Source organism: Macaca mulatta, chromosome 20 (assembly GCF_049350105.2).
Source record: "Macaca mulatta isolate MMU2019108-1 chromosome 20, T2T-MMU8v2.0, whole genome shotgun sequence".
Lineage (NCBI taxonomy): Eukaryota > Metazoa > Chordata > Mammalia > Primates > Cercopithecidae > Macaca > Macaca mulatta.
In genome coordinates, this window is record NC_133425.1 from 20067165 (window position 1) to 20094793 (window position 27629).

General features: G+C 41.6%; 1 protein-coding gene and 1 long non-coding RNA gene across 3 annotated transcripts in view; one reads left to right on the top strand and one right to left on the bottom strand.

Moving 5' to 3' along the window:
• Nucleotides 1-27629, top strand: part of LOC144338091 (uncharacterized) — a 183736-nt gene that overhangs the window by 66674 nt on the left and 89433 nt on the right. The window lies entirely within an intron of this gene.
• The window catches only part of GPR139 (G protein-coupled receptor 139), a 42934-nt gene continuing 26691 nt past the window's right edge, over nt 11387-27629 (bottom strand). For both annotated transcript variants that reach the window (XM_001085003.5, XM_077986409.1), the window contains one exon: nt 11387-12952. In XM_001085003.5, the coding sequence (XP_001085003.1) occupies nt 12018-12952 (935 nt within the window). In that variant the 3' untranslated portion in view covers nt 11387-12017. The remainder of the gene's footprint in view (nt 12953-27629) is intronic.

Here is a 27629-nt window from a genome sequence, read left to right on the forward strand (position 1 = left end):
AGAGTCTTGCTCAGTCACCCAAGCTGGAGTACAGTGGAGCAATCACAGCTCATTGTGGCCTCGACTTCCTGGGCTCAGAGATCATCCTGCCTCTGCCTCTCAAGTATCTGGGACTACAGGCATGCACCACCATGCCCAGCCATTTAAAAAATATTTTAATTTCTTTCTGTAGAGACAGGGTCTTGCTATGTTTCCCAGGCTCGTCTTGAACTCCTTACCTTGAGCAATGCTCCTGCTGCTCCCAGCAAAATGCTGGGACTGCAGATGTGAGTCACCACACCTGGCCCGAGATGGAATGTTTAAATAGGACTTTACTAAAGCTCTGGGTCTATGGCAGAAAACCAACAAAGAGAACCTTAAGGAGGCAGTGAAATGTAAAGTTGGGTTACCTCATCAGTAGGGTTTCAAGAAAAACAGTCAGTTTTCTTTCAGCACCACCTTTGTCTTATCCTCCCTAGGAAAACTGAAAGAAGCACAGCCCTCTCTCCTACCTTCCAAGGCTCATTTTCCTTTCCCTGTTTGATGACCTGCCTTTTCTCTTGATGACAGATGCTATGATGACCTCATTCTCTGGAAAAGACCCTGTACTCTCCCTCAGGGAGATGGCCTTTCCCTTGCAGACCTGGCTGGGACAGCCATGTCAGAGCATATCACCATGCCCCAGACAATCAAATACGCTGAGGCACACACATTTAGCAACAGGGGGTCATTTCCTTACAGCTTCTTAGAAATCAGATATTTACAAGATTAATTTACAATAACAAGAAGCCCTTGTCTGCAGCTGCAGAATATTTGTGGCCTCTCTCAGAGCCCTAGAGACACACTTGACATAGTGGGGACAGGTCACCTGTATCAACACTCCCCCACCATTAGGTTGCTATTAGTTGACTCCAGGGATATCACTTAGCTCTATCTGATGAGATGGGAAAGTGGCCTTTATGCAGCTGCCATCACATCACCCTGAAGACTAAAGTTTAGCTCCAGAGACTAGCAGTGGATGGAAATGGAGAGAGAGAACTAAGGTAAAATGGGGAACCACATTTCATAGTATTGAAATTGAATATGGAGTGACTGATGGTCTGCCTTCTTTATTCCAAATTCTTGATGTTCTGTCTTTTTCAGGGACTCTTACTAGATGACTGAAATGAGTGATATGCTTTCTCTACTTTGGAAAAGAGAGAAAGCTGGGAGCATGACATTGCTAAAATCTTTCTTTCTGGGAGTGGTCTCATCATCTCAAAGTGGATGCAGTTTCTCAGAGAAATCCCAGAGGAGGCAAAGTTCTTCTTGCCACTATTACAGAGAACCAAATAGTAAGAGAGTTTATTAATGTTTCAGATACTTAAAATTATTATAAATAATTCCCACCACCCTGTTTTGAAGTCAGTACTATTGTTATCTCCATTTTACAGATGATGCAATAGTAGCTCAGAGACTGGAAGTGACTTGTCCAACATCACTCAGGTGAAGAGTGGTGGCGTCAGGATTTGAACTCAGACCTGCATGACCCACATCCTTTTCACACCAGGAGCCTGGTTTCAGGAGCTGCAGTGCTTTGAATGTGTAACTGCTTTGATTTTGGCACCGATTTTTTCACTTTTGGAAGTGCTATTTGGTGTCTGTATTTAGTCAGTTACAATTATTATTATTATTTTTTATTTCAGAGCCTTTAGAGAACTGTGTGAGAGCTGGAAGAGATGAGTAGGCCAGGGCTGAAAATCTCTGACCCTGAAGATAGAAATATGCTTTTACAGGCACTCAACACCCCTACTTTGAGGACAGTGAGGTGCTGAGAGGACCAGGAGGATCATTCCTTGCCTTGCTTCTTTAAGTATTTTAGTTGCACAGCACACCTGACTGTTTGCCTCCATGCAGGTTATAGAATTCCCTGAGCCACTTTTATGGATTCCCTAGGTCATGAGGAGGTGAATGTAGGGGGAACTATATTCTTTCTAGTAGTTCTATGTTAGTCCATTACTTAGGAATTCTTGTTCTTAATCTTTCAGAAGAATTTGGGAGGTAACTTCTCTCAACTTTCCTCTTTTACTGCACTCCCAATGGAGAATGAAGGTCTTGACTGATTTGTAGAATTGGGAGAAGGTACAGAATATATGTGAATAAGCCTCCCTCCCTCCCTATTTCTTAGGCCAGCCTGACCCTAGGAGGCCGGAATTCTTCCTATGCTCCCATCTTCCCTGTAGGACCCCCTAAGTGGGTTGTGGTCCATGCCTGGCTTCCAAAGGAAGGTCTAGATGCCCATCGCGAACTGCCTTCACCAACAAGTCTTGACTTGGAGGCAGAAAATCTGCTTGCAACAGTCTGCACAACTTTTTTCTATGAAGTCCCAGACTATCTCATGGGTGCCTGGCTGAAGACTGAAACTCATTGGGTGGGAAATCCGTTGGCCCTGGGTCAAGTTGAAGTTCTCCAATCCACCCTTACAGTAATAGAGCTTATAGCTGATATTCACTAGCCAATTCCTTCATTTTATTCCTCAACTTGTTCCAAAGCCAGATTGGGGGATAGATGGGTAGGATTTATCAGCACCCTGAAACCTCAACAGTGAGATGTGCACACACTGTGGACTCTCAAGCAATTGTGAAGAGTCTGAATTTGTGAAATGGCCAAATGACGATTATTCTGGAGAGCTGTATTGTATTTTCCCAGTTAACCAAGTGTTACCAAGTAGCCAAGTGGTTCTCAATCCTGGCTGTGTGTCAGAATCACCTGGGAATGTTTTTAAAAATTCTGATGACTTGGGTTCATTCCTGGAGGTTCTGACTTCCTTCATCTGGGAATAGTGTCTGAATATAGGTTTTGATAAAAACTCCAGGTGAGTCTAAAGTGCAGATAAGAGCTTCTGAAGCCTCCTTATTTAATAGATCAGTGTTTCCCAAAGTATAATGCTTGTAACACTGAGTGTGTGGGTTGGCTTAGATAGCACAAAGTTTGACTTTGATAACACTAAAATATGTTGTGAAAAAGTTTGCCTTTCTAATTTTCTATTAATTCTTCTGATTAGATTAAAAAGAATGTCTCAATATGGTGGTACTAGATGCCTAACACCTATCTTTTAAAAGAGAGTAGATATGAAGTTCACACAATAGTATGTATTGAGAATTATTGATAGTCTTTAATCTTTTTGTACAATTTCTGTCTATTTATGGTAGGTGATACTGGCTTTCCATTTATGGTAGGGATGTGAAGTTTTCTTTTAAAAAAATCAGTGGCTCTCCATCTTGGCTTCACATTGAAATCATTTTAGGAGCTTTAAAACATAATGATACCTGGATTTCATCTTGGGCATTGAGATTTTCAAAAGCTCCCGAAAGGTGTAAAACTACAGTTTTAAAGTGCATCAGTTTAGTGCTCTTCAAACTTTGATATGTGTATGAATCACCTGAAGATCTTGTTAAAATTCAGATTCTGGTTCAGCAGGCTGGGGTGGGCACTGTGATTCTACATTTCTTGCAAGCTCCCAGGTGACGCTGCTGCTGCTGATAGGTGGGCCATGATTTGAGGAGCAAGGCCCTCGTGGAACTTGCTTCTGTACCTTAAATATTTTCATAAAGTAAACAATGCTGTCGCAATTTATTTTTTATGGGAGGAGTGCAAATCTTCTTAAAATGGGTGTTAGTCTTCTTGTTCAAAAGTCATGGTCAAATAGTTTCAGCACCTTGGACAGAAGCACAGGCAATTATTTTAAAGGGCCAGTGCCTAAGCTGGAGAAGGAACAGGAGCTAAAAATCTCTTGTGTATTAAAAGCATTTGTAAAATAATAATGTTGAAAATATTATTGAAGATTGTGAAAGAAAGTTAAAAAATAATTATGCATCTTTTTAAATGCCAACGCTGCTGGTAGACCCTGTATTATTTTATCTGCCATCTTGTAGGGCTAATGCTCTGCCAGATATCATCAGACACATGAGTCGGGTTATGAAATAGAACCATATAGTATTATGCACTGATGATTTCTGACTCCTCATTAATGGAACTAGAAGATGACTTTAGCCTAAATATCAAGCTTGGATGATGAAAAGGCTAATGGGGCCAAATTGCAAATTCAGGAGAGAGAGTGTGGAATGTCAACAACAGCATGTCAAAGTGGCCTGAACTGAAGTGGCTCTTGGAGCCAGACAGAACTGAACTTGAATACCAACTCATGAATTACTCACTGTGACCTTGAGTATATTTAATTTAATCCCCATGAGATTCAGTTTTCTCATCTGGGTAATGGAGGTAACAACACTGTCTTTCAAGAATTGTGAAGATTAAGTGATGTAAGAAGATCACATCAGTTTCTTACTTCAAACTTTTCAATGGCTTCCCACCAAATTCCTTTTTAGGGACCACAGAGCTCTACATGTGATATGGTTTGGCTCTGTGTCCCCATTCGAATCTCATCTTGTAGCTCCCATAATTCTCGTATGTTGTGGGAGGAACCCAGTGGGAGATGACTGAATTATGGGGCAAGTCTTTCCCATGCTGTTCTCATGATAGTGAATGGGTCCCACGAGACACAATGGCTTTAAAAACAGGAGTTGCCCTGCACAAGCTCTCTTTTTGCCTACCACCATCCATGAAAGGTGTGACTTGCTCCTCCTTGCCTTGTGCCATGATTGTGAGGCTTCCCCAGCCATGTGGAACTGTGAGTTCTCCATTAAACTTCTTTCCTTTGTAAATTGCCTAGTGGCAGGTATGTCTTTATCAGTAGCATGAAAACTGACTAACACAACATGATTCAGCTCCTCCCTATCCCTTCCTTCTTTTGTTCCATACCACTCTATCCCTGGATCACTAGGTTTCAGCAATATTAATCTTCTAATTGTTCCATGGGCACCCAAGTTTATTCCAATCTCAAGGCTTTTGTACTCTCTGACCCCCTTGCCTAGCATGCTCTTTTTATGACTGTCTCCTTTTAATTTGGATTCCAGTTCTGTCATCACCTTCTCAAATAAACCTTCCTTGATGCATGTATCTAGGGTCATTTCTGCCTGACCTTAGTCACTTACAATTATTTATTTCCAGCACTTATCACTCCCTGAAATTATCTTATTTGCTTTCTTATGTACTATCTTTCTCATTACAATGTAAGCGCCAAAAGGTCAGGGGTCTTATCTGTCTTGTTCATTAATGAATCACTATGCCTAGAATAGATCTTGACACATAGTGTATTTCAATAAATATTAGTCAAATAAATAAATGACTAGAGAAGTGCCTGGGACTTGTTAAATGAGTGCCTACTCTCTTGACTCTTTTCATCTCCACCCCTAAAGATGTTCAAGGTGAAAGCCTGGTCATTGGAGATGCTAAGGAATAATATAAGAAACTTCTGGCCAGGTGCAGCGGCTCATGCCTGTAACCCTAGCACTTTGGGAGCTGAGATGGGTGGATCACTTGAGGTCAGGAGCTGGAGACCAGCCTGGCCAATATGGTGAAACCCTGTCTCTACTAAAAAAAAAAAAAAAAAAAAAAAAAAAAAATCAGCCGGGCGTGATGACACATGTCTGTAGTCCCAGCTACTTGGGAGGCTGAGGCAGGAGAATTGCTTGAACCTGGGAGGTGGAGGTTGCAGTGAGCTGTGAGCTGAGATCATGCCACTGCCCTCTAGCCTAGGCAACAGAGCAAGACTCTGTCTCAAAAATAATAATAATAAAAAAGAATAATATAAGAAGTTTCTAACCATGAAGGTTTAGAGCAAGCTTGCAGAGGTATATAATCTATTCTATATTTCTGGGAACTGTACAGAAAGATCATTGGAAAGAGGATCTACTCATGACTAGGTTGTGTAGCTTTGGATGAGGGGTTCTTTCGGGCCTTAGCTTTCTTTTTTGATCTTTGAGTGAAATAGTCTCTAAGATCCTCTGTGGCTTTCTAATGGTTCTGTGATAGTAAAAGAAGAATTTAACCTTTGTGGTTATTCTGCGATTGCTTCCTGTCTCACTTTATTATTCTTCACTGGCTTGTGCCCTGGGGTCTTCCCACTGTGGACTGCACCATCTGCTGTCTTTTACTGACTGGCTTCTGTTTGAACTTGACCAGTGGGCAGCATCAGCATGATATCAGAAGGAAGGAAGAGAGAGGCATTCCTTCCACTCTGGCATCGTATCTCTGACTGTGGTGTGGCCCCTTCTTGCTGGAAGGTCCCTCCTCCAAGGCTCTAGACCTCACTGAGGTCTACTAGGCTCTAGACTTCACTGAGGTCCACTAACATCCTTTCCTCTCATTGCTTCATTAGGAGAGGTAAAGCTTCCTGTTATTTCTAGTTCCAAGGTACATCGACAGCTAATGGAAAGCTTCCTCACAGGAAGCTTCACCTCTCACAAGTTCCCCTAATCTTGCTCAAGCCATTGTTAGCAGATTTTTTGTTAAAGTCAGCTCATGAAACCATCTGATTGAGATTTGGTTCCATGTAAGACTCTGATCGACAACCCATTTTGAAATATGTCCAGAAAAGCAGATTCTAAGAACTTCCACTGAAAATCATTTGTGGTGTTAATAGACATTTCTATAATGATTTCTTCTTTGGGTTTAATCTGGAACTCTCATACTGCAGTTGAAGTCTTACATTCTCTTGTTCCATCTCCAGTGGAGAGAAATGTCATTCTGCCATTCTCTCGGTAACAAAGCTCCAAAGGCATGGCAACTCCTCATGCAGAGTTGATGAGAAGACATCTCTCTTCCCTGTGGCCCTATTTACTCATTTTAAATCAGAACATTCCCCTCCTCTGCTTTTTTTTTTTTTTTTTTTTTTTTTTGGCATGACAGTGGCACATTCTGCCAATAAGCCCAGGAAATTCACAGTATCTATTTATCCCAGTAGACATGAGCCTCTTATCCCCCTTGTTGTGTCTGGCAAGTACATGGGATTAATTGCACAGTCTCCAAAGAGGCCGGACTATCACATTTAGCTGAGTGCACTAATAAAAGGATTATTATTTAATGGTTCAACCTCCTTCAACTCTCCTTTATCCTGCCTCCCTGAATTGGAGGACAAAATTAATGAGGCTGCTGTGACCATGCCCAACAGCTTCTGTTTGCCACCCTTTCAGCAAATTCTTTGCTTTTCTGCACTTCCCCCTCAACTCCGAAGTCACTTTTATTCTCCAAGTTGATGCAAAGATGGATTGTGACAATAGTTTGTGGGTGGCTGTCAGAATTGATGGTGGTTTGTGTGGGAAAATGCATAGCAAGTTTGAGAGCTTTGGTTAGGATTCCACATAGAGTCAATTAAAAAAAAGTTCTACTCACAAGGAAAGGTCAAGCTGAGAGTTTTAATTATGAGGCTGTTATAATATATATATCATGCTTGGATGATCTGGGTTTGAAGAGTTGCAAAATTATGCAATATACTCAACTCTAAAATGGGCATAAAAACAATGTGATGTTTTGAGGGAATGACTTAGAATTTTGCAAAGAAGGTAATGAGGTGAAGTGAAAAGGATGGAGTGTTGAGTGACCTGGGTTCCACTCAGGCCCCAGCTCATTCACCTCTTTGGGCCTAGCATCCTCACCTGTAAAATAATGTACAATTGGAGGCTTTTAAAAAAACTCTGCTACTAATAATCACTTTATAAGTTACCTACTGGAATTGTAATTAGCTCCATTTTATGGAGAGAAAATTGAGACTCAGAGAGAGATTGAGAACATTGCTTAAGTTCACACAGCCAGCAAAGTTATAGCCTGTAATAACTGACTCCAAATCTTGGGTTCCAGACTATCAGAGTTTCTACATACCTTGAAGACAACTGGAAAAAATTTAAATTGTGCACCATTTTCTAGATGAGGATAGTCCTTAGGAAATCTCCAAGGACTTGCTCAAGGCCATTCATCTAGTAAATGGTGGAATGGGACATGAACTCGTGACTGTCTGACATCAAAGCCTAAGCTCTTAGACATGGTGCTGGATTTCCAGTTATGATTATTAATACATCCATCACTGTCTCAAAGATGTACGGAGGATATGATCAGAAGCGAATTCAGATTTATACCCAGTAAACTACCTAATTTAGGATTATAGGGAACAACGTTCAGTGGTCTTAAATTCTGAAGTATATCTGCTAACCAGGAGTCAGGTGGAACTCTGGTTTTATTCTAGCACCCAGCACAATGTATAAGAAAGATGTCCACTTAAATGTTAAATGTTTTAACCAGCATTGTGCAATTTGGAGGATATCATGCTTAGTGAAATGAACCAGGCACAGAAGGAAAAAATACTATATGATTTCACTTATATATGGAATCCAAAAGAGTCAAACTCATAGAAGTAGAGAGTAAAATGATGGTTGCCAGAGGCTGGAAGTAGGTGAGAAGCAGGGAATGGGAGATGTTTGTCAAACGGCACAAAGTCTGTTAGATGGAAGAAATAAATTTTGAGATCTATTGCATAGCAGGGTGAGTGAGTCAGTAACAATGCATATTTCAAAATAACTAAGGTAATAAATTTCAAATTTCTCACCACAAAAAAATGATAAGTGAAGTGACAGATGTGTTAATTTAGCCTGATTTAATTATTCCACATTGTATACATACATCAAAACATCACATTGTATCCCATAAATGTATACAATTATGATTTATCAATTAAAAATAATAGTAATAAAAATTAGCATACTGCAATTGCTTGAACATAGATGCAAATACCAAACACCAAGTGCGCACCATATTAGAATTTATTATAATACAAACAAGTCCAAACACAATATATAATCTAATTAAGAAAATATGAACATTTGCTTTTTTTCTATGGTAACTTTCTATTCCATTCTTTGAACTGGAATAGCCAACATTAGAGTCTTTTATTCACGTCTGGTAGGCTCCCCATGTTGAACCAGGAGGTACCAACTGTGCAAAGTGATCTTTTCCAATAGCAGGGTGTTCGCAACACACAAGTTCATGCCCACTCCGGTCTGTCTTTTATGGTTTGTCTGTCATTCCCCTCATTTCCTTCCCCATGAGACATTTCAGTCATCAAGTTGTTCAATAAAAAGACACAGCATGGTGGTGCGTATCATCATTGCAATGTCCAACCAAGGACACAAATCATCTAGCAAGAGAGAAGCTAGTTAACCGTCTTTGAAAGAGGCACCACAAAAACCCAGGATAAGGCAATTGCTTTAGTGCCACCAGCAGCAGCCGTTTACATGACAGGCTTCAAAATTCAAGGCTTTATTGTTAAAACTGGCCTGAAAGAAAAGGCTTACAGGTTTTTAAAGTTTTAAAGTCAAAAAAACCCATTACATGATGTCCAAAATTATTACTATAAATAATAATAAATTAAAAGTCCTTAGATAATTTGAAATAAATTTTAAGAGATATGTATCAACCTAACCCAATGGGCATTCATTTGCATTTTAAGCAGAAGACAGCAATTCACTAGAATGCCTTCGAGAATTGGACCTCTTTTAAATATCATTTAGCAAAATATAAAACATATTCAGAGGAAAAGAGATCACAATACTACGTGGTAGAGCCTCTCTCGTCAAGAGAAGTAATAAATTAAAGTGTCAGAGGAAAATGTTCCCAATGCACACCCAGTTTCTACACATCAACAATTAATTGTTACATACAATTAAAAACATGGAGCAGAGAGCATGGAGAGTCACATACATAAATTTCATTTTATGTACGTTCTCAAAAAGGAATTGCTTAACCTTTGTAGATATTGCACTTTGACTCATTCATGTATAGCTCAGACTAGCATTTTTCAGAGCTAGGTGTTTAAAAAATAAATAAATAAATATATTTATATATATCTATATATATTCAGTATAGGTAGCCTTTGGTCAATGTCCATTCATGAGGGGGCGTGGTGGAATTGCATCATACACACATTTAATGAACACATGTCCAATTACACGTGCTTGGCAAAAAAGAGACAGAGAGAAATGCAATTTAAGGGAGGTGAGAGAATCTGCTTACCATTCCACTCAATGAGCATACGCCCTGGGGAGCGTGGGAGATGGGAGATCTGTCCCTCAGTCAGACGACTTCCATGAACTTCTTTCAGTGGAAGCATCTTGATGCACCAGGGTGGTCCTAATGTTCTCAGATACATTAGAATCACACAATATGGTCCCTAAATGAGAGCCAATTTTGCCTTGTCATCAACCAGATAAACAACAACTTGTTCCAGTGCTAGAGAAAAACTTAGCTGTGTTAGGTTTTGAAAGCAATGGAATATAATCTCCAACATGGCTGTTTTTTGAGGATCTTTTGCAAAGGTAACTTTGGCTCTGTAAGGTTTTATCTTTTGCACTGACTTTAGAATCTAATCCTTGGCTCTGATGAGATTCTATTGCAGTCCTTTAAAAGGGGTAATAATTAGGATCATCAGGACTAATATAACCTAAGTTTATATTGAACTAGTATTGACAGCATTGGCTGAAGTTTAGGGTTTGTGTTGCCATGGGGCCTTTTCTTACCCCATTCATTTATTGAAAATTCCCTTAAAAAAGATAGACATGTCTTTCAACTTAGGGACAAAATGCAGTAAAAATCCAGCCTGAGGAACTAGATATTTCAGGTGGACTGTCTGCTGTTTGTTTGGTCACCAAAAATATCATGTAATTTCAAAGTCATTTTGGCAGATTTATTCTAAAACAGGGATGAATTCGAATACTGGGAGTCAGAGAGAAGTTAAAAAAAAAAAAAAGAAAAGCTAAATAAAAGGAATATAATCGTGTGTGTGTGCGTGTGTGTGTGTGTGTGTGTGTGTGTGTGTGTGGTGCACACATAAGTAGCAATTTCCAGGGATGCCCCTATTTATTACATCCTAGAAGTGTTCTTGCCTTGGACAGGCAAGGGTAGAATAAATAAACACACTTATATTTTATCATTTTACAAAGGATCTGGGTTAAATAGCTTTACCAAGAACTGGCACCACCCTTTTAAGCCATGTGCGTCAAAGGGCAGACTAGGCGTCAGCATGGGCACCTTTTGTGTCTGTGTTTGTGGCGAAATGGCAATGCCAGCTGGGCTGTGAGGCAGAGCTGAGAACACCTCCTCTCATACCCGCAGAGATGCAGTTCCTGACCCTTGAATATTAAATTCAGTTCGGAAGTCACTTCAAATAAAACAATTTGGTGAGGGCCTCAGCAAGCAAGGAGGCAGGGTTGGCAACTCGACAGGCTTGAGCTTCTCTAGGAAGCTTGAGTGATACCATAACAAGAAGCAATTTTGAGTAACGGGATTGTATGCAGCTGACACAGGAATGGGTTGAAACAATGGCAAGTGTGGGCTTATTTTTTTGTTTTTCTGGGCTCAAGAATTCCTCCTTTCCTCCTGCGCACCAGGCAGGGTCTTTGTTTTGGAGGAGATAGAGAAAATCTATACATAATGATAAATAGAAAACTGCCTCTTAGACCCCAGGTTTGAGGTCACAGCTATGTGGGTTTGGAGATTTCCTGAAGCAGCTCTGGCCAGAGTTTGGGTGAGATCCAATACTCTTCTATTCCCACAGTGTCATTCTGAAGCTAGGAGTGCCAGGGCCACTTCAAGACCACAAGCCTCTCTAGGACAAAGGGCACCTTGAAAAAAATCCTGAAACGGTCATTATTGTTAGCTCCTGGGAACAGCACAGGGAAGTGATGAATGACCTCAGCTCTTGGAAGAAGAGTGCAGGCTCAGCTATGTGCTACTGGGGTTTGGTAAGTCACATAAATGAAGGGTTCCCAGTGACTGTGGATGGTACCAGCGCAAAATCACAGACTATTTCTCTACTTTGTGTCCTAACTGGTCACAGGATGATGACACAAGCTCCAATGGCATCTTCAAACTGGTAGGAACTTTCGCTGTCAATGTGAATCTGTGGAAATAAATGCATAAGTAAAAATAAGCTTTATGCTCTCCTTTCTTCTCTTCCATCTCTTCTCATCTACCAGTCTGAGAATTGCCCAGTCTGCCAGAGACAGGAAATTGGATTAGCACTCTTAAGGAGAGCTGCTCAGCCGTAGGATGGGACACCTTCCCATCTGGAAATGGATTAGACAGAGGCAGTAGTTGCCACACCTAGGGAATCACGGGGATACTTTTATAGGTTTTCCATTTTTGTCATACTGGTACACCAGCATCTTGATGCAGTGTGAGTTTGCCGGTGAGATCCAGGGGCTACTTGTTATGGAAAAGTTATGATTGGTGTAGAACTGTACAGGTTGCTTCTGGCACTTGAAGAAGGCCTTGAGCGTGGCGGCTGCCATGGTGCGGAACCGCTTGCTGATGAAGCAATAGAGGAAGAAGTTGATGGCTGTGTTCAGAAGGGCTAGCATGTTGGCAATGTCGGACATGATGTGCACCAGCCAGCGGTTCTGGATGGGCGCCCCATAGAGGTGGTAAAGAATCATGATGATGCGGGGGGCCCAAAGTGTGGCAAAGATGGAGGTAATGGTGAACAAGATGGCAGTGGTCTTCCCCGTGGAGTAGCCACGGAGACGAAAATTGCTCTTCCTCCTGAGCTTGTACACAATGATTGAGTTCAAGATGAAGAAGATGGAGCAGGGCACCAGGTAGACGGTGAAGCAGTGGATCCAGATTAGGACGTGATGCACAGAGGTGCTGATGTAGTCTTCAGTCCAGATGTTGGGCCACCAGTAATAGGGGATGCTGGTCAGGAAGCAGGTGATGTAAACACTTACAATGACTTTCCGGGTGCGTGCTGGGTATGAGACCGTGTGGTACTTGAGTGGGTGGCAGACAGCGATATACCTGTCAATGGTCAATGGAACAGTAATCCATATGGAGGTGTGGATGGATGAGAATTCCAGCACTTCTATGATCTTGTCGGGGACTTGAGGCATCTGCATGTTCAAGATGAAATCTTCCAACAGGAAGTCCACAAACACTATGAAAAAGAGGACTAAGATGTCAGCAGCAGCGAGTGCCAAGAGATAGTTGTAGGAGGATTTCTGCCTTCTTGCCACCAGCTGGGAGAGGATGATCACTGTCAAGATATTTGCTGTGGAGAGAAGAAAAACTGGTTTAGCTCTGAAGCAAAGATGACTTCATTGGCTCCTATTGGGGCCCTAGGCATATGTTTATTGTTCACTCCCATGGAAGTCAAAATGATTGAATCAATGCTTTTGAGGGACAACCTCGGCATTACAAATAGCACCTCATACAAACACGTGGATACTATTTTAAAGTTGTGCTTATATTCTAACACAACCATGAGAGGAGGTGCCTCCATTCCCCTCATCTTAGAAATGAAACTGGGGCTCTGAGAGCCTCACACAGCCATGAGAACAGGTGCCGCCATTCTCCTCACACAGCCATGAGTGGTGTTGCCGCCATTTTCCTCACACAACAATGGGAGGTGGTGCCACCATTCTCTTCACACGACTGTGAGAGGTGGTGCTGCCATTATCCTCATCTTAGGAATGAAGCTGGGGCTCTGAGAGACTCACACAACCATGAGAGGTGGTGTTGCCATTCTCCTCACACAACCATGAGAGTTGGAGTCGCCATTCTCCTCACACAACCATGAGAGGTGATGCCGGAGTTCTCTTTACACAACCGTGAGAGGTGAAGCCGCCATTCTCTTCACACAACCGTGAGAGGTGGTGCCGCCATTATCCTCATCTTAGGAATGAAACTGGGGCTCTGAGAGTTTAAGCAACTTGCTTAGAGCCACACAGTTGATAATTCATGGTAATAGGATCTCCTGATCCCACATCTCATGCTCTTTCTTGTGTTCAGTTGCATGAAGAATTTGGGGCTGAGGTGGCATTTCTTGCTATATGTGTTCGGGAAACAGACTGGACCATATAACCTCTTAAGAACCTCTTCAGAGCTTGGATTTTAGGATCTTTCCTTTTTAAGTAGATTTAAAATTGGAGGTGCAGAGAAGATTGTGACCTTCAGATTAATTTAAAAATAAATTGCATTTATTTTTGGAATAGGTAATCTACATACACATACATAATCAAAAATAATAACAAGGAAAAGTACTTTTTCCTTCTACTCTTGTTCTCCAAACATCAAAATTCCCCTCCCTCAGGGAAACTACAGTTAATAAATAATCTATGCTTATATATGTCCATACAATGTGCATGTATCAGGTTGGTGCAAAAGTAACGGGCAAAACCGCAATTACTTTTGCAAACCTCATATATAGTTTTTGCACGAACAGCAGCAATGTATTATTTTTTGTGGGGTCATATTTGTTTTGAAAATACATCTATATAGTTTCTGATCAGTTTTTTTAAAAAAGTCTCCCTGAATTAAGCATGTTTAGAAAGTCATTAGGGACTCACTCCAAAATGATATTCCAATGAATAATATCTAGAAGTCATTCTACACATTTATTTTCATTCATTCTCACAATCAACCCTGAAATTTGAACACTGATAATGCTATTTTGCAAGCTAAGTTCTCAGAAAGCTTATATTCCTTGTCTGAAGTCCAATGGCAGAGCTAGAATCCAGATCTTTCTCTCAGTCTCTCTCTGTCTCTCTTCCTTTCTTGGTAGCCGTTTAAAATGTTATACAATGGTTCCCATGTAAAAATGTCTTATAATAAACACACCTGCAAAACCTGGTGTACTCATCACTCAGATTTAACAAATTTTAACATTTTGCCATATTTACTTCAGCTTTCTTTAAAGAAAGAAATGACACTATAGATACAGTCGAAGTCTCCTCTGAAGAAGCTCTGTTCTCATTCTTTTCCATCTTCTTTCTCTAGATGCAACCACCATGCTGCAGGCTGTGTGCAGTGACCAGTGCCACGTCTACATAGTCTTTCTTTCTTTCTTTTTTAGATACAGGGTCTTGCTATGTTGCCCAGATTGGAGTGCAGTGGCTATTCACAGGTGCAATCATGGTGCTTTACAGCTTTGAACTCCAGGGCTCAAGTGACTCTCGCACCTTAACCTCCTAAGTAGCTGGGACTACAGGTGCACATCACTGTGCCCAGCCTTTTGCTTTCTTTTATACTGAAACTGCCATTCTATACACTGATTTTGTCATTCAACATTGTATTTCTGAGACCCATTTTTGTTGCTACCTGAAGATCTAGTTCACCCATTTGAATGCCTACATAGCATTCTGCTGTAGGAACTTACTGATTGATTTATTTATTTATAATTTATTATATTAAATATGTTCATTCTTTTAAATTGGTTCCAGGATTTTGCTGTTATAAACCAAAGTTAATGTCTTGACATGACTTTCCATGAGAAGTACTTATATATGAAAGTTTATCTGGGGGAATGTATACATGGAAGTGTATTTATTATGTTTTAGAGTATGTGCCTCCTCATCTTTAACAGATACTGATGAATTGCTTTGTAAAATTTTACTAATTTAGATTCCCAACAGCAGAATATGAGAATTCTAGTTGCTCCATATCCTCTCAGTATTACCAGTTTTTTTTTTTTTTTAAAGTCTATGCTGTTCTCATTCTTGTCCAAAGCACTTTGAAACAACATTTTGAAGTGGTAGAGAGTTAAGATACTGATTATATTAATTAGCCAGGATTCAAACCCAGGACCAACATCCATGCTCAAAATCAATCTGCAGTATTGGTACTTATTCCCAGTGGGGTGGGGGTACCATGAAGATATGCTATACTGCACACAATGTAGAGAAAAATGGTGAATATGTCCTACTTAAGTCACTACTTAAGAAAAAATACCCACTAAAGCAAAGGTCCTTATATTTGTAAACTTGATATTTCAAAACTGCATTCATGCATTATGTACCTATTCTGAGCTGTGTCCTGGAAGGGGATGGTGAACAAAATAGACATGGTCTGTTTAGCCTGCATGGAGCTTAGATTCTGTTAGGCAAGAAGAACATCAGCTGAAGAACCATGGAAGAAAATGCATTAACTGCAAGTTCTAGTGAATGCTATGAAGGAATGTTTTGGAGTAGGAATCAGAAAAATCTTTACTGAGATTTGGAAGACCAGGAAGAGGTTAAAAGGCAGAAAGCTTGGAAGGAGCAAGTGTTTCAAGCAAAGGAAACAGCAAGTGCAAAGGTTCTGAGGGGGAGAAATATGAAGAGTTTGGTTTATTAAGACAAAGAATATTTATATTGAATTCTGCTTGCTTTGTAAGCATTCTTGCATTTTATAGCTCTTTTATTAAACAGCCTTGCTGTGTTCTGTTGAAAAGCATTTCAAAATGTTTTATTCATCCAGAAATTTTTCCAAAAAGTATTTAGCATCTACTTTCTGTGGGCAAATGCCTGTACATAGGCCTAAGGTGGATATACATTAGGTACTCTGGTGGATACCTGTAAAGTCTCTACTCAGAGAGTGGAGAAACATCATATAAGTGGTATGTATTAAAGAGATAAATGAGAACACAGTATACAGGAGCTGCTGGTGAATAGATAAAGAAAGGACAAAAGCTTTGGTGAAGGGTTCTGATTAAAGGCTTTGCTTGCAATTCCTGCTCCTCTGACCTAATCATATAGTCAGAGCTTCATGGAACCCAAGCTGTAAAGAGGTTGAGGTCTAAAGGTCTATTGTATCAAGGGTATGGGAATCCAGTTGCTAAGAGTGTGGGATCTGGGGCTGGGCTGCCTGGGTATTATTACCACCTTGTCTTTAGACAAGTTTATTCAATATTTCTGTGCCTCAGTTCCCTTCTTTATGAAATGGAGTGTATTAGTCTGTTCTTACACTGCCAATAAAGACATTTCCAAGACTGGATAATGTGCAAAGGAAAGGGATTTAATTGACTCACAGTTCCACCTGGCTGGGGAGGCTTCACAATCATGGCAGAAGGCTCATGAGGAGCAAAGTCACGTCTGACATGGTGGCCGGCAAGAGCTTGTGCAGGGGAACTCCCCATTATAAAACCATCAGATCTCATGAGACTTATTCACTATCATGAGAACAGCATGGCAAAGACACAGCCCCATGATTCAACTACCTCCCACTGGGTCCCTTCTATGATACATGGGGATTATGGGAGCTACATTTCAAGATGAGATTTGGGTGGGAACACAGTCAAACCATATCATGGGGTTAATAAGACTATCCACCTCATAGGATTGTTCTGAGGGTTAAGTGAGATAATTTCAATAAAGTGGTTAAAACAGTGTCTGGCATGTGGGAAGTGCTTAATGGATGGTAGCTATTGCCTGAGAGTCCATTCATGCAGCAAATATCAACTGGGCATTGACTATGCCAGGCATTGGATGAGGCATTGGAGATACAGGTATTAGCAAAGTGGACAGATTCCCTTTTGCCATGGAGTTTATAGTACAATGAGGGAGACAGACAATAAATAAACACACACACAAATGCACAACAGAATGTCAGATGTGATACTAGGAAGAATAACACCAAGGGATGAGACAGATTCATGGGGTAGTAACTTTTAGATTAAAAGCAACATTTCAGTCCAATCAAGGATGAAGAGAAGGGAGGCGAGATGCTGTGGCTCATGCCTGTAATCCTAGCACTTTGGGAGGCTGAGGGTGGTGGATCGCTTGAGGTCAAGAGTTCCAGACCAGCCTGGCCAACATGGTGAAACCCCATCTCTACTAAAAATACAAAAATTAGCCAGATGCGGTGGTGGGTGCCTATAATCGCAGCTACTCGGGAGGCTGAGGCAGGAGAATCACTTGGATTAGGGAGGCGGAGGTTACAGTGAGCCGAGATCGCACCACTGCACTCCTGCCTGGATTACAGAGTGACATTCTGTCTCAGAAAAAAAAAAAAAAAAGAAAGAAAAAGAAAAGGAAAAAAAAAGGGATCTAGGGATCTGTCATACAAATACTTGTGGGAAAAAGATTCTAGGCAGTGGGATTGGCAAGTACAACAGCCTTGTGGTGAGAATCAGCTTGTTATATTCATAGAACAGAGAGACATGAGAATGATTTCCCATTTTAGAGATGAGGAAACCAAGGCTGGCATTTTTAGATAATTTGCTCAAAGTCACAAACAGAACAAGTAAGGGAGGCAGAGAAAAATGAAAATGGAGACCCCAGCTCTGTCTGACTTTCTGGCTTATTAGATTCTGCTTTGTTTATTTTTGGTCATAGAAAAGGGTTCTCAACATAAATAATGCGATTCCTGTTCCTTAGGTTGCCCCTGACTTAGAAAAGTGCCATAATTTCTTGCAACCTCTTTTTTTCTTTTTGTTGAGACTGAGTTTTGCTCTTGTCTGCCAGGCTAGAGTGCAGTGATGCGATCTCGGCTCACTGCAACCTCCGCCTCCCAGGTTCAAGCGATTCTCCTTCCTCAGCCTCCCGAGTAGCTGGGATTAGAGGCGCGTGCCACCATGCCCAGCTAATTTTTTTTTTTTTTTTTAAGTAGAGATGGGGTTTCACCATGTTGGCCAGGCTGGTCTTGAACTCCTGACCCCACGTGATCCACCAGCCTCAGCCTCCCAAAGTGCTGTACTTACAGGCGTGAGTCATCATGCTCAGCCACAACCTCTTTTTTCCGCCCCCATCCATTAAACAATGCCTGCTTTCCCTTTCACATCCCTGCTTCCCAAGGAGGCAGGATGTATAAATGGCAGGGTGTCCCCAGAAAAAGTGCTATATATATATAATCTATATATATATACTCTATATATATGTAAAAGTGCTATATATATATATATATATATATATTTTTTTTTTTTCTATGAAAAGTGACTCTCCCACTTTTTCTTCCTCCCCAGCTGAACCCTGTTTGAAGTGTGGTGCTAAAAATTCTCCATATTGAAGCTCTTTAAAAGTATTCCAGCCCCATCTAATTAATGCTTTAAGTCAGGCAAGTCATCAACTCCAAGTGAAATTGCTAGGTATTCATATTTGACATTTCCTTAAGTTTCTAGTGATTGCCTCTCTTGAGAAACTAACCCGCAGACAGTGAGTTTCCCATTTCTTTTGTACAGGTAGATTTTCCCCCAAGGCAACATCAAGAACATGTAGGAGATCTTTGGGGTGGGAGAAAGAAGTGTGAGCTGAGGAGACCCAGAGGGGAATGGTGCGGTGCCTGTGTATTGATTTTCTGAAAAAGAAATGAAAAGGTAGAGTCTTCAACTCTTAAAAGCTTGACATTTGCTGTAACTCTCCATATTTAAAAATTCTTTCATTTCTACAGTGGCACATTTTCCCCAAAGGGAAAGAGTGGTGTTGACAGGGTCTGTGTGTATTTATAAGGGGTGAGTAAATGAAGAAACCGAAGTTCTCACTGCCTGAAATTCCATTTCTGAGCTTTCCTGTCAAACTGAGCCAGTGATTCCATTGTTGAGGAAACCCAACCAATCTCATCCAAGCAAGCCCTGCTGAACTCCACCACCAAAATGTCAATGCTTCTAAAAAGCAAATCCTTTCTGTCAATGGTGTCGTCGGACAGGTTTAAGTTCCTGGATAATAAAAAGCCCATGTTTTGTGACTGCAAAGCTTCTTGGTTATATTCTTGAGGGAATTCATTTCCCGTATTTTGCAGCTTACTGTGCTCAAGCTTGGGAGGATTGGGGGAGTGGCTGAGAGAACAACGCAGGTTTTGTCGTCAGACCACACCACTGAATTGTCTGCTGGCCCAGAGGGAAAGGGTCAAGGTCTTCTAGAGGTATTTTCTGTGTCTGTGATGACTAAGGGGTCTCTGCAGGTTCCTTGGAAGAAGCAGCTCAACTGGGAGTTCTGAGTTTATATCTTTTAGTTCTGCTACATTGCCTTTTTCTTGTCTTTAAAAACTATTTTTTCAATTACAAAAGTAATATGCGCCTGTCAAAAATTAAACATTATATCAGTGTCTAATAATAATAGTAATAGAATTTGGCTACTTTTATTGTGTATCCACTGTGCTCAGGGCACTTCTAAGCATCTTACATACAATATCTCACTTAATCTTCACAACTACCTTGTGTAGTGTAGTGGGTACCATGATTTAAAAGCCCTGAGGTTCAGAGAGGTTAAGTAACTTGTTTGAGATCACACAGCTAGGTGGTGAGCCAGGACATTAAACCAAACTGTTAAATGTATAAACTCTCCTGAGTTTACACATTTAATGACTACATTAGAAATTAGAAGGGGAAAGTCTGTCAAAACCCCATCTTGCATGGATAATGTGTCAGCTAGCCTCATAGGCGGACCCTTGTGTACCATGCCCCCGGTAGACATTCCTCTATGTAGTCTCCATGCCTTGAGTTGGAGCTGGCACTGTAATTTACTTTTGACCAATACATTATGTCAGGACTGATACTGCGTGACTTCTGAGGCTAGGTCATAAGTGGGTCTTTTGAACACATGCTCTCGGTATGCTCCTTCTTGGAACCCAGTTGCCTTTCTGTGAGAGGCACATGCCACTTAGGCCATGTGTAGGGCCTCTGGTTGAAAGCCTCAGTAAAGCTCATGGCCAATATTGAGCATCCACTGTCATCCATGGGAGTGAGCCATCATGGATATCCAGCTCAATAAAGTTCCCAAGTGAGTATAGTCCCACTGCTCACTGGCTGCAAATGCATGAGAGGCCAGAAGCAAGAACCACCCAGCAGAGCCCAGTCAGCCCAGGAACCATGACAAATAATCATAAATTGTTGCTTCTAGCCTCTTAAGTTTTGGGGTTTGCCATGCTGCAATAGATAACCAGAAGTTTGTTGGACGCTTGGTGTTTATATCTCCAGGATGCTTATATGCCCACAATAATAGCACAACTAGTAATAATAATTATCCCCACAAAATCAGATTTTACAATAATGTTGTGCAACTTGATTTTTTCACTTAGACATAAATAATAGATTTTTCCATATGTCAATGATATTCATGAAATATTCACCTATTGCTGGACATTACTTATTATGACTATTTTTGTTACTATAAGCATTAAGTTCATGAAGCATTTTTGTGCATTTCTTCTGGATAAATTCCCAAAAGTAGAAATGCTGGTTTAAAGAGTAACACACTTTTCTTCCCTCTTTCCCTCCTTTCTTCCACTTTCCTCGTATTCTCACTCCCTCTCTCCCTCCCTCCTAAAGGCAGCTAAAAGAATTTGCAAGATGGAAAAGAGCTCAAGTTGGAGGCTACAAAAGGATTTAAGTTAGATATCAAGAAGAACTTTTTTGATTGCAATGGCAGTTATGTGAAGAAGAGCAGGCCACTCTTGAGCACAGTTGCTCAGTCCACAGGGGTCTTAAGAATAGGAAAGAGAATTGCCTCTTTGGGATCATTAGATTCCTGGAGTGACCTTTTACAAATCCTAGTTCTCTGCATCCTAAATTTCCAAAAAAAGAAGCCACTCACCCCTTTCAGTCACCATCCCCTGTGACTTAAAAGCATCTCTTCCTTTGCTTGAACCAGGGAGGCAGAGGTTGCAGTGAGCCGAGATCATGCCCCTGCACTCCAGCCTGGGTGACAGAGTGAGACTCTGACTCGAAAAGAAAAGAAAGAAAAGAGGAAAGAGAAGAAAAGAAAAGCATCTCTCTCTGACAAAGTTGCCATCTTTTGCATCAGAAGAGTCAGCGCTCATGTTAGGCAGACTCCTGGCATTATGGACAATTGCAGCGGTGTTATTTTACCTGCTTCTGGGAGGTGCTCCAAGGATGGATTTTTAGGAAGATCAATTTCTAAGACTCCTACATAAGAAGTCAGCAATGCCCTTATTTAGATCAGCTGAGGGGTAGAGACCGAATCGTATGATGGGGCACTGCCTCTGGTGGCTGCCACCTCCCTCACTGTTACCTGCCCCACTCTGGACCCTGGGATGGAAGAAGGGTAAATAAAAAGATGATGCTGACAAGACTTGGTAGTCAGTCTTTTAGCTTCTGAAAAAGGTGCTGGGAGGTCTCCAGGAGGTTCGGTGTTGAGTGGTCCCCTAGGAGAGAAGCAGGAAAAAGTTCCCCGGGGCTGCTGTCCCACCATATGTCTCCAGTATCAGGCACTGACAGCTGGCCAGTGGCCATCCTTGTTTCCTGTTGTTCCTCTTGCCCCAAGGCAGAAAACTGGGAATGTGGAGCTTTCTTCCCGCAGTTGGTTAGTAGAGGCATGAAACTGGTTGTAGACTAGGGAGGTGGAGGTTAGGCAGTGGCACCCTCCTACCATAGGAAAGACAACCCCTTGGGGGGATGGCTTTCTGGTTCCCCAAAGGGCTATTTTTACTTTTTTGCAGGCTGACTCTTACCCAAAATATTTGGGTACCAAAGAACCTATCCTAGTTGGGAGCATAGTGGTTAAGAGTAGACTCTCTGGAGGCAGCCAGCCCAGGTTCAAATCCCAAGACAGCCATTTACTAACTGTGTGATGGTGAGCAAGTGAGCTAATGTCTCTGAGCCTCAGTGCTTACATCTGTGAAATGGGCATCATAATAAATAGTACCCACATAGGATATTATGAGAATATATAAAATAATATAGGCACAATACTTAGCACAGTTCCTGGCCCATAGCACTCAGAAAACATTAGCTATTTTTACGTGTTAACATTTGGCTAGTTCAGCTCAGCAGACAATTACTGAGCATCTTCTGGAGGTGGGAACCTGCACTAGAAGCAAAGATGAGTGAGAGAGAGTCAAGCTCTCAAGGAATGCCAGCAAAGATTCTAGCTTCTTCCCATGAATCATCCCAGGCACTAACAACCCTGTTAACCTATCAGGAAATGCTTCATTGCTTCTACCGTAAGCCCTCTAGTTGCAGTTGTATTCCAAACCTTACCCTCAACTTTGTTTCTCTGCTTGGTGGAGAATAACATTGGTCATTATCTGTAGAATCAAACCCTTAAAAGCCATTATTGCATGATGATTCAGTTGTCTCTTGCATCCTCTGAAATAGCCTTGGTTCTCTTAAAATTTTAGTTCCCATTTTGATAGCTCTTTAATTTTCTTTGTAGCTTCACTATCATCTCCTATTATTTTTCTTGTGAAGACCTCTTTTTTGTGTTTTTCTTTTTCTTTTTTTTAAACTACATTTTAGCACTTGAATGGATTCTTTTCAAAGCTAGAATCAGCATTTTCTGTTTTTTTTTTTTTGTATCTCCCTTTATAAGGGATCATGTTTCATCTTCTAAACTAAAAGTGAAAGAATGAACCTTCCATCAACTTAGATGGGAAGGGGTTGTTGGAAAAGCAAATCTGGGCATAAGACTGGAAGTTCAATTTTGGACATGTTGAATTTAAGATATTTTTTAGACTTCTTCATGAAAATGTTGAACAAGCAGTCTGGAGTTTCAGGGTAAGATCTACAGTGAAGAATAAATGTGGGATTCATCACAAGATGGTATTTAAAGGCACTATAGTGGAATGCCAGAGGAGCAAGCTGAAGAGGTCAACAGGATCAAATCATAAATGATCATGTGTGGCATGCAAGGAGTTTGAACTTTATCCTGTAGGAAACTGGGAACCTATTGGAACCAAGTCTATTGGTAATGGCTGTCTGGGTGCCATGTTGAAAAGTATTCTAACACCATCCCTGGACTTAGTGGTGCTTTGATGGATTGGTGATGTCTGCCAAGGTGGAACATATGTTGTGAATTTGTCCTTGGGGTCTTGGGCCCTGGATCCATGGTGCAGCCTCCCTGGCTTCTCCTAGAAATTAGCAAAGCGATGGTTTCCAATGTAGACCAGAACAGTTGAGACCTAGCAAGTCTCCTCCTTGCTGATGAGTAGGCAGCAAGAGATAAGATGGCTGCTATCCCAGGACAGTCTGACTCAGGGCAATGGAGAAAAGGTGAGTCAGCAGCCAGGCTGCAGGGCTGGAGTCAGTCTTGCCAACCAATTGACCTCCTCTTGACAGCAGAATTGGTTCTGGCTTTTTGACCAGGGACAGCTTCATTGGGTAACCATAATAAGTGCTAGACCTCAATCATGAAGTCACATCCAAGCCAGCAAATAGACTCAATGGTTTTCAAACTGTATATCTCAGTACCAAAGTTCATTTTCTAATGACTGTCCTATGTTGAGCAGCACCTACTATTCTATGTTGAGCAGCACCTACTATGTGCTGGGTGGCTTTGCATAGATGAGATGATTTTATATGATTCACTGATGAACATATTTATTTTTAAAATTATGCATTTAGTTTTAATGGTATTAGAGGAATGTTATTTCTCTGTGTAAGATAGTGATAAAGACCTGCTTATATAGTAAGGTCGGTTTATTTAAAAAGTGAATTGATTAAAAAAAAAAAACTACAAGGAGATGGCAGTGCAGGTAGAATTCTGGTCTTCATTTTACAAATGAGGAAACTGGTATTCAGAGAGGGTAAGCCACCTGCTGAAGATGGCACAGCTGGTAAGATGAAGTATCTTAAAAGGACTTGATGGCACGATCTTGGGTCAAGTTTCATACCAAGTGATAAACGCAGTGGTGTTTTCTCAGTTCTGGGAGTTTGTCACAAAGATAGATGGGGTCAGGGCTTTACAAGAACAAGTCCTGAACATGCAGGTGGCTCTCCGGCAAACAATGAGCAGAGGAGTTACCAGAGAGGAGAGGATACTTAAAACCAGAGACATGCGTTTTGGAGCATGTCTGGCATGCAGACATGCTGATCCAGATGAGCCTTCTAGATCTGCACGTTTCTAGCTGGTGCTTTGGGACAAGTTATGTAAACACAATGAACTTCGGATTCCTTACCAATAAAATGGTAGTAAAAATGGTACCTGTTTCAAAGGGATGCTGTGAGGATTAGAGAGAATTGTGCACACAGACCTCTTAGCACGGAGCCTGGCCTAAAGAAACCACTCAATAGTTATTAAGGACACATAACAATCAGTCCTGCTAAGGTGACAAATTGAACCAGGCAAAGGCTCAATGAGAGGGAAGAAGCACTGGCAATTCTAGGTACAGTCTTCTGGTATATTTCTTGATTTGTGGGAACTAGCTCTAGAAAGGACCCTATTTCTCAGACTCAATCGATGAAAATGTCCTTAGACTTCCCAAGTTTGTCAGGAGAATCTACACTGTTAGGTTGGGCTCTGATACAGACTCCTATCTGCTAATGGACAAGCCACCTTCCTTCTTTAAGCCCTCAGTTTCCATATCTGTAAAATGAACGAGTTCATAATAGGCAATAATAATGATAATGACAGCATCGTGGCTCACATCTAGGGCAGATGAGTAGGAGTTTAACAGGCAGATAAGACACAAGAGGGCTCTCCAGGGAGAGTGAACGGCAATGTGCAAAGGTAAAGAAGCATGAAAGAAGAGATCCCCACTGTTCCCTCAGAGCAGCTAATAACTAAGAGTGCTTATCTTGTGTTAGGCACTGAGCTCACATCTTCATATACGCCAAGTATACTGCATATCTATAATATGATATATTACCTAACATTATAATATCAGGCAATACCTAATACCTACTGTTAAATATTTAGTACTTAATCCTTACTAGTAAGGTAGGCACTATTTTCATCCTCTTATGGATAAAAAAGACTCAGGCTTGAAAGGGTTAGGAAGTTGACTAAAGTTGTATGCAATGGTATCAAGTGCCTCTTCTAGCTTTCCCACTCTCCAACACCTGAGCAAGGCTGGTACATTTAACAATAACAGTTCCCTTTATTGAGCACTGACTGTATTTGGCTCACTTGCCAGAGGTTTCACTTGCACTCATTTTTTTTTTTTTTTTTTAACTGAGTCTTGCTCTGTCACTCAGGCTGAAGAGCCATGGTGCAATCTCGGCTCACTGCAACCTCCGCCTCCCGGGGTCAAGCAATTCTCCTGCCTCAGCCTCCCGAGTAGCTAGGATTACAGGCATCTGCCCCCATACCCAGCTAATTTTTGTATTTTTAGTGGAGACGGGGTTTCACCATGTTGGCCAGGCTGGTCTCAAACTCCTGACCTCAAGTGATCCACCAGCCTTGGCCTCCCAAGTGCTGGGATTACAGGTGTGAGACACTGCGCCTGGCTACTTGCACTACATTTTATCCTCATACATCATGAGATAGCTACTACTAATATCCCTATTTTAAAGACAAGCACACTGTGGCTCAGTGAGGTTAAGGAATTTGCCCAGATCACACAGTAAGTGTGTGCTAGACCCAGGGTTCAAAAACAATTTGTTAGACTCTAGAGTGCATTTGGTGCACTTACTTGTCCAGATACCTCCATAATCAGCTCAGGGAACTGACTATTAACTAGAAATGGGCCAGTTGTTTTCTTTTGTAACATTAGTATTTTTAAACAGTGTCCATCAGCTGGCACATATGAGGCATGAGGGAAGTTGAGAGAAGAATCAGTTTCAGAGCAGTCGTATGGCCTTTGAGAATGCTTGCCACTCCCAGCCCCTGGGAATCAGTGGGGATAAGCTAATCACCTCCTCGAAATCCAGGGCATACAACTGAGCTCCTGCCCATCGCCCCTTTTCAAAAGCGAATAATGCTCCCCACTGGCTGATTCTCCATTGTTTTGGCCCCATGTGCTGAGCTTCTGCCAGTCCTACCCATCTACTGACTTCCAGCTAGTGACTGCCTTGGCCAGGGGATGCTTGTTAGTTTTTGCTGTTTTGTGGACACAGGGGTGATGGCTATTGGGTGCGAGGGGACCAACAGGAAATCAGAGGCATCTGTGCTCTTCATCTGGAGGTCACTGGGGTGTCAGAGGCTAATTGAGGCTCTGCCTGGGTTGTCGCTGTTTGATTAAACATCTTGTGCTAAGCATCATCCATCTGCTTCTCCCAATGGCTGCCAGGGGTAGGTATTTTTAGCTGTGGGCAAATAGCTTATCAATTGTGCATACAAAATAGAGCCAACACAAAGCCATCATTTTCCATTACCCTGCCTCATTCTCCCATGAAGACAAGGACAAAGGAAGAATTAAATAAGATGGGCATTCACTTATTCATTCAACAAATGTTTACTGAGCTGCCCACTGTGAATCAGGCACTGTTCCAGACACAGGGATGCGGCGGTACACAAACACCCAAGTGGTTTGCATCCACAGGGAGCTTACAGTCCATTCTGACCCAGTAGAAATCTGCTCTGCCACCAACCAACTCTGTAGCTTGGGTAAGTCGCTCCTCTCTCCGAGACTTCTTTTATTCCCATAGCGTGTGCTGAGCATGTATTACGTGTCATTTTCTGCGCTGGGGCTGCAGGTGAGGGAAGGCAGATCTATTTCACCCTCTAGTGAGGGAGGCAGAGAGGGAAAGAGGCTACATGACCATTTGGTATGCGTAAGCCAGGAGACCGAGGCATTTTCTTGGGCACTTGGAGAGGAAGCAGCAATGAGTTCTGGGTTCTGAGTTTATGGCAAGGGAAGGCTTCAGAGAAACATGCAGGGGGAGATTGAGGAGAATGGCACTCGAGGATCTGGAAATGGTAGGGACTGTGAGTGACAGTGAAGAAAGAGAAGCAGTAAAAAAAAAAAAAATGGCCAGGCTCAGTGGCTCACACCTGTAATCCCAACACTTTGGGAGGCCGAAGTGGGAGAATTTCTTGAGGCCAAGAGTTTGAGACCAGCCTGGGCAACATTGTGAGACCCCCATATCTCTTTAAAAAAGTTAAAAAATCAGTTGAGGGTGGTGGTGCAAGCCTGTAGTCTCAGCTACTTGGGAGACTGAAGCAGGAGGATCGCTTGAGCTCAGGAATTGGAGGCTGCAGTGAGCTATGATCATGCAAAACAAAAACAAAAACAAAACAAACTTTAGTCAGCGACTCAAGCTGTCTTTCTAGTCTTAAAGTTTCTCTTCTTAGGGATTTTTTTTTGTTTTTGTTTTTTGAGGTTGAGTCTCACTTTGTCGCCCAGGCTGGAGTGCAGTG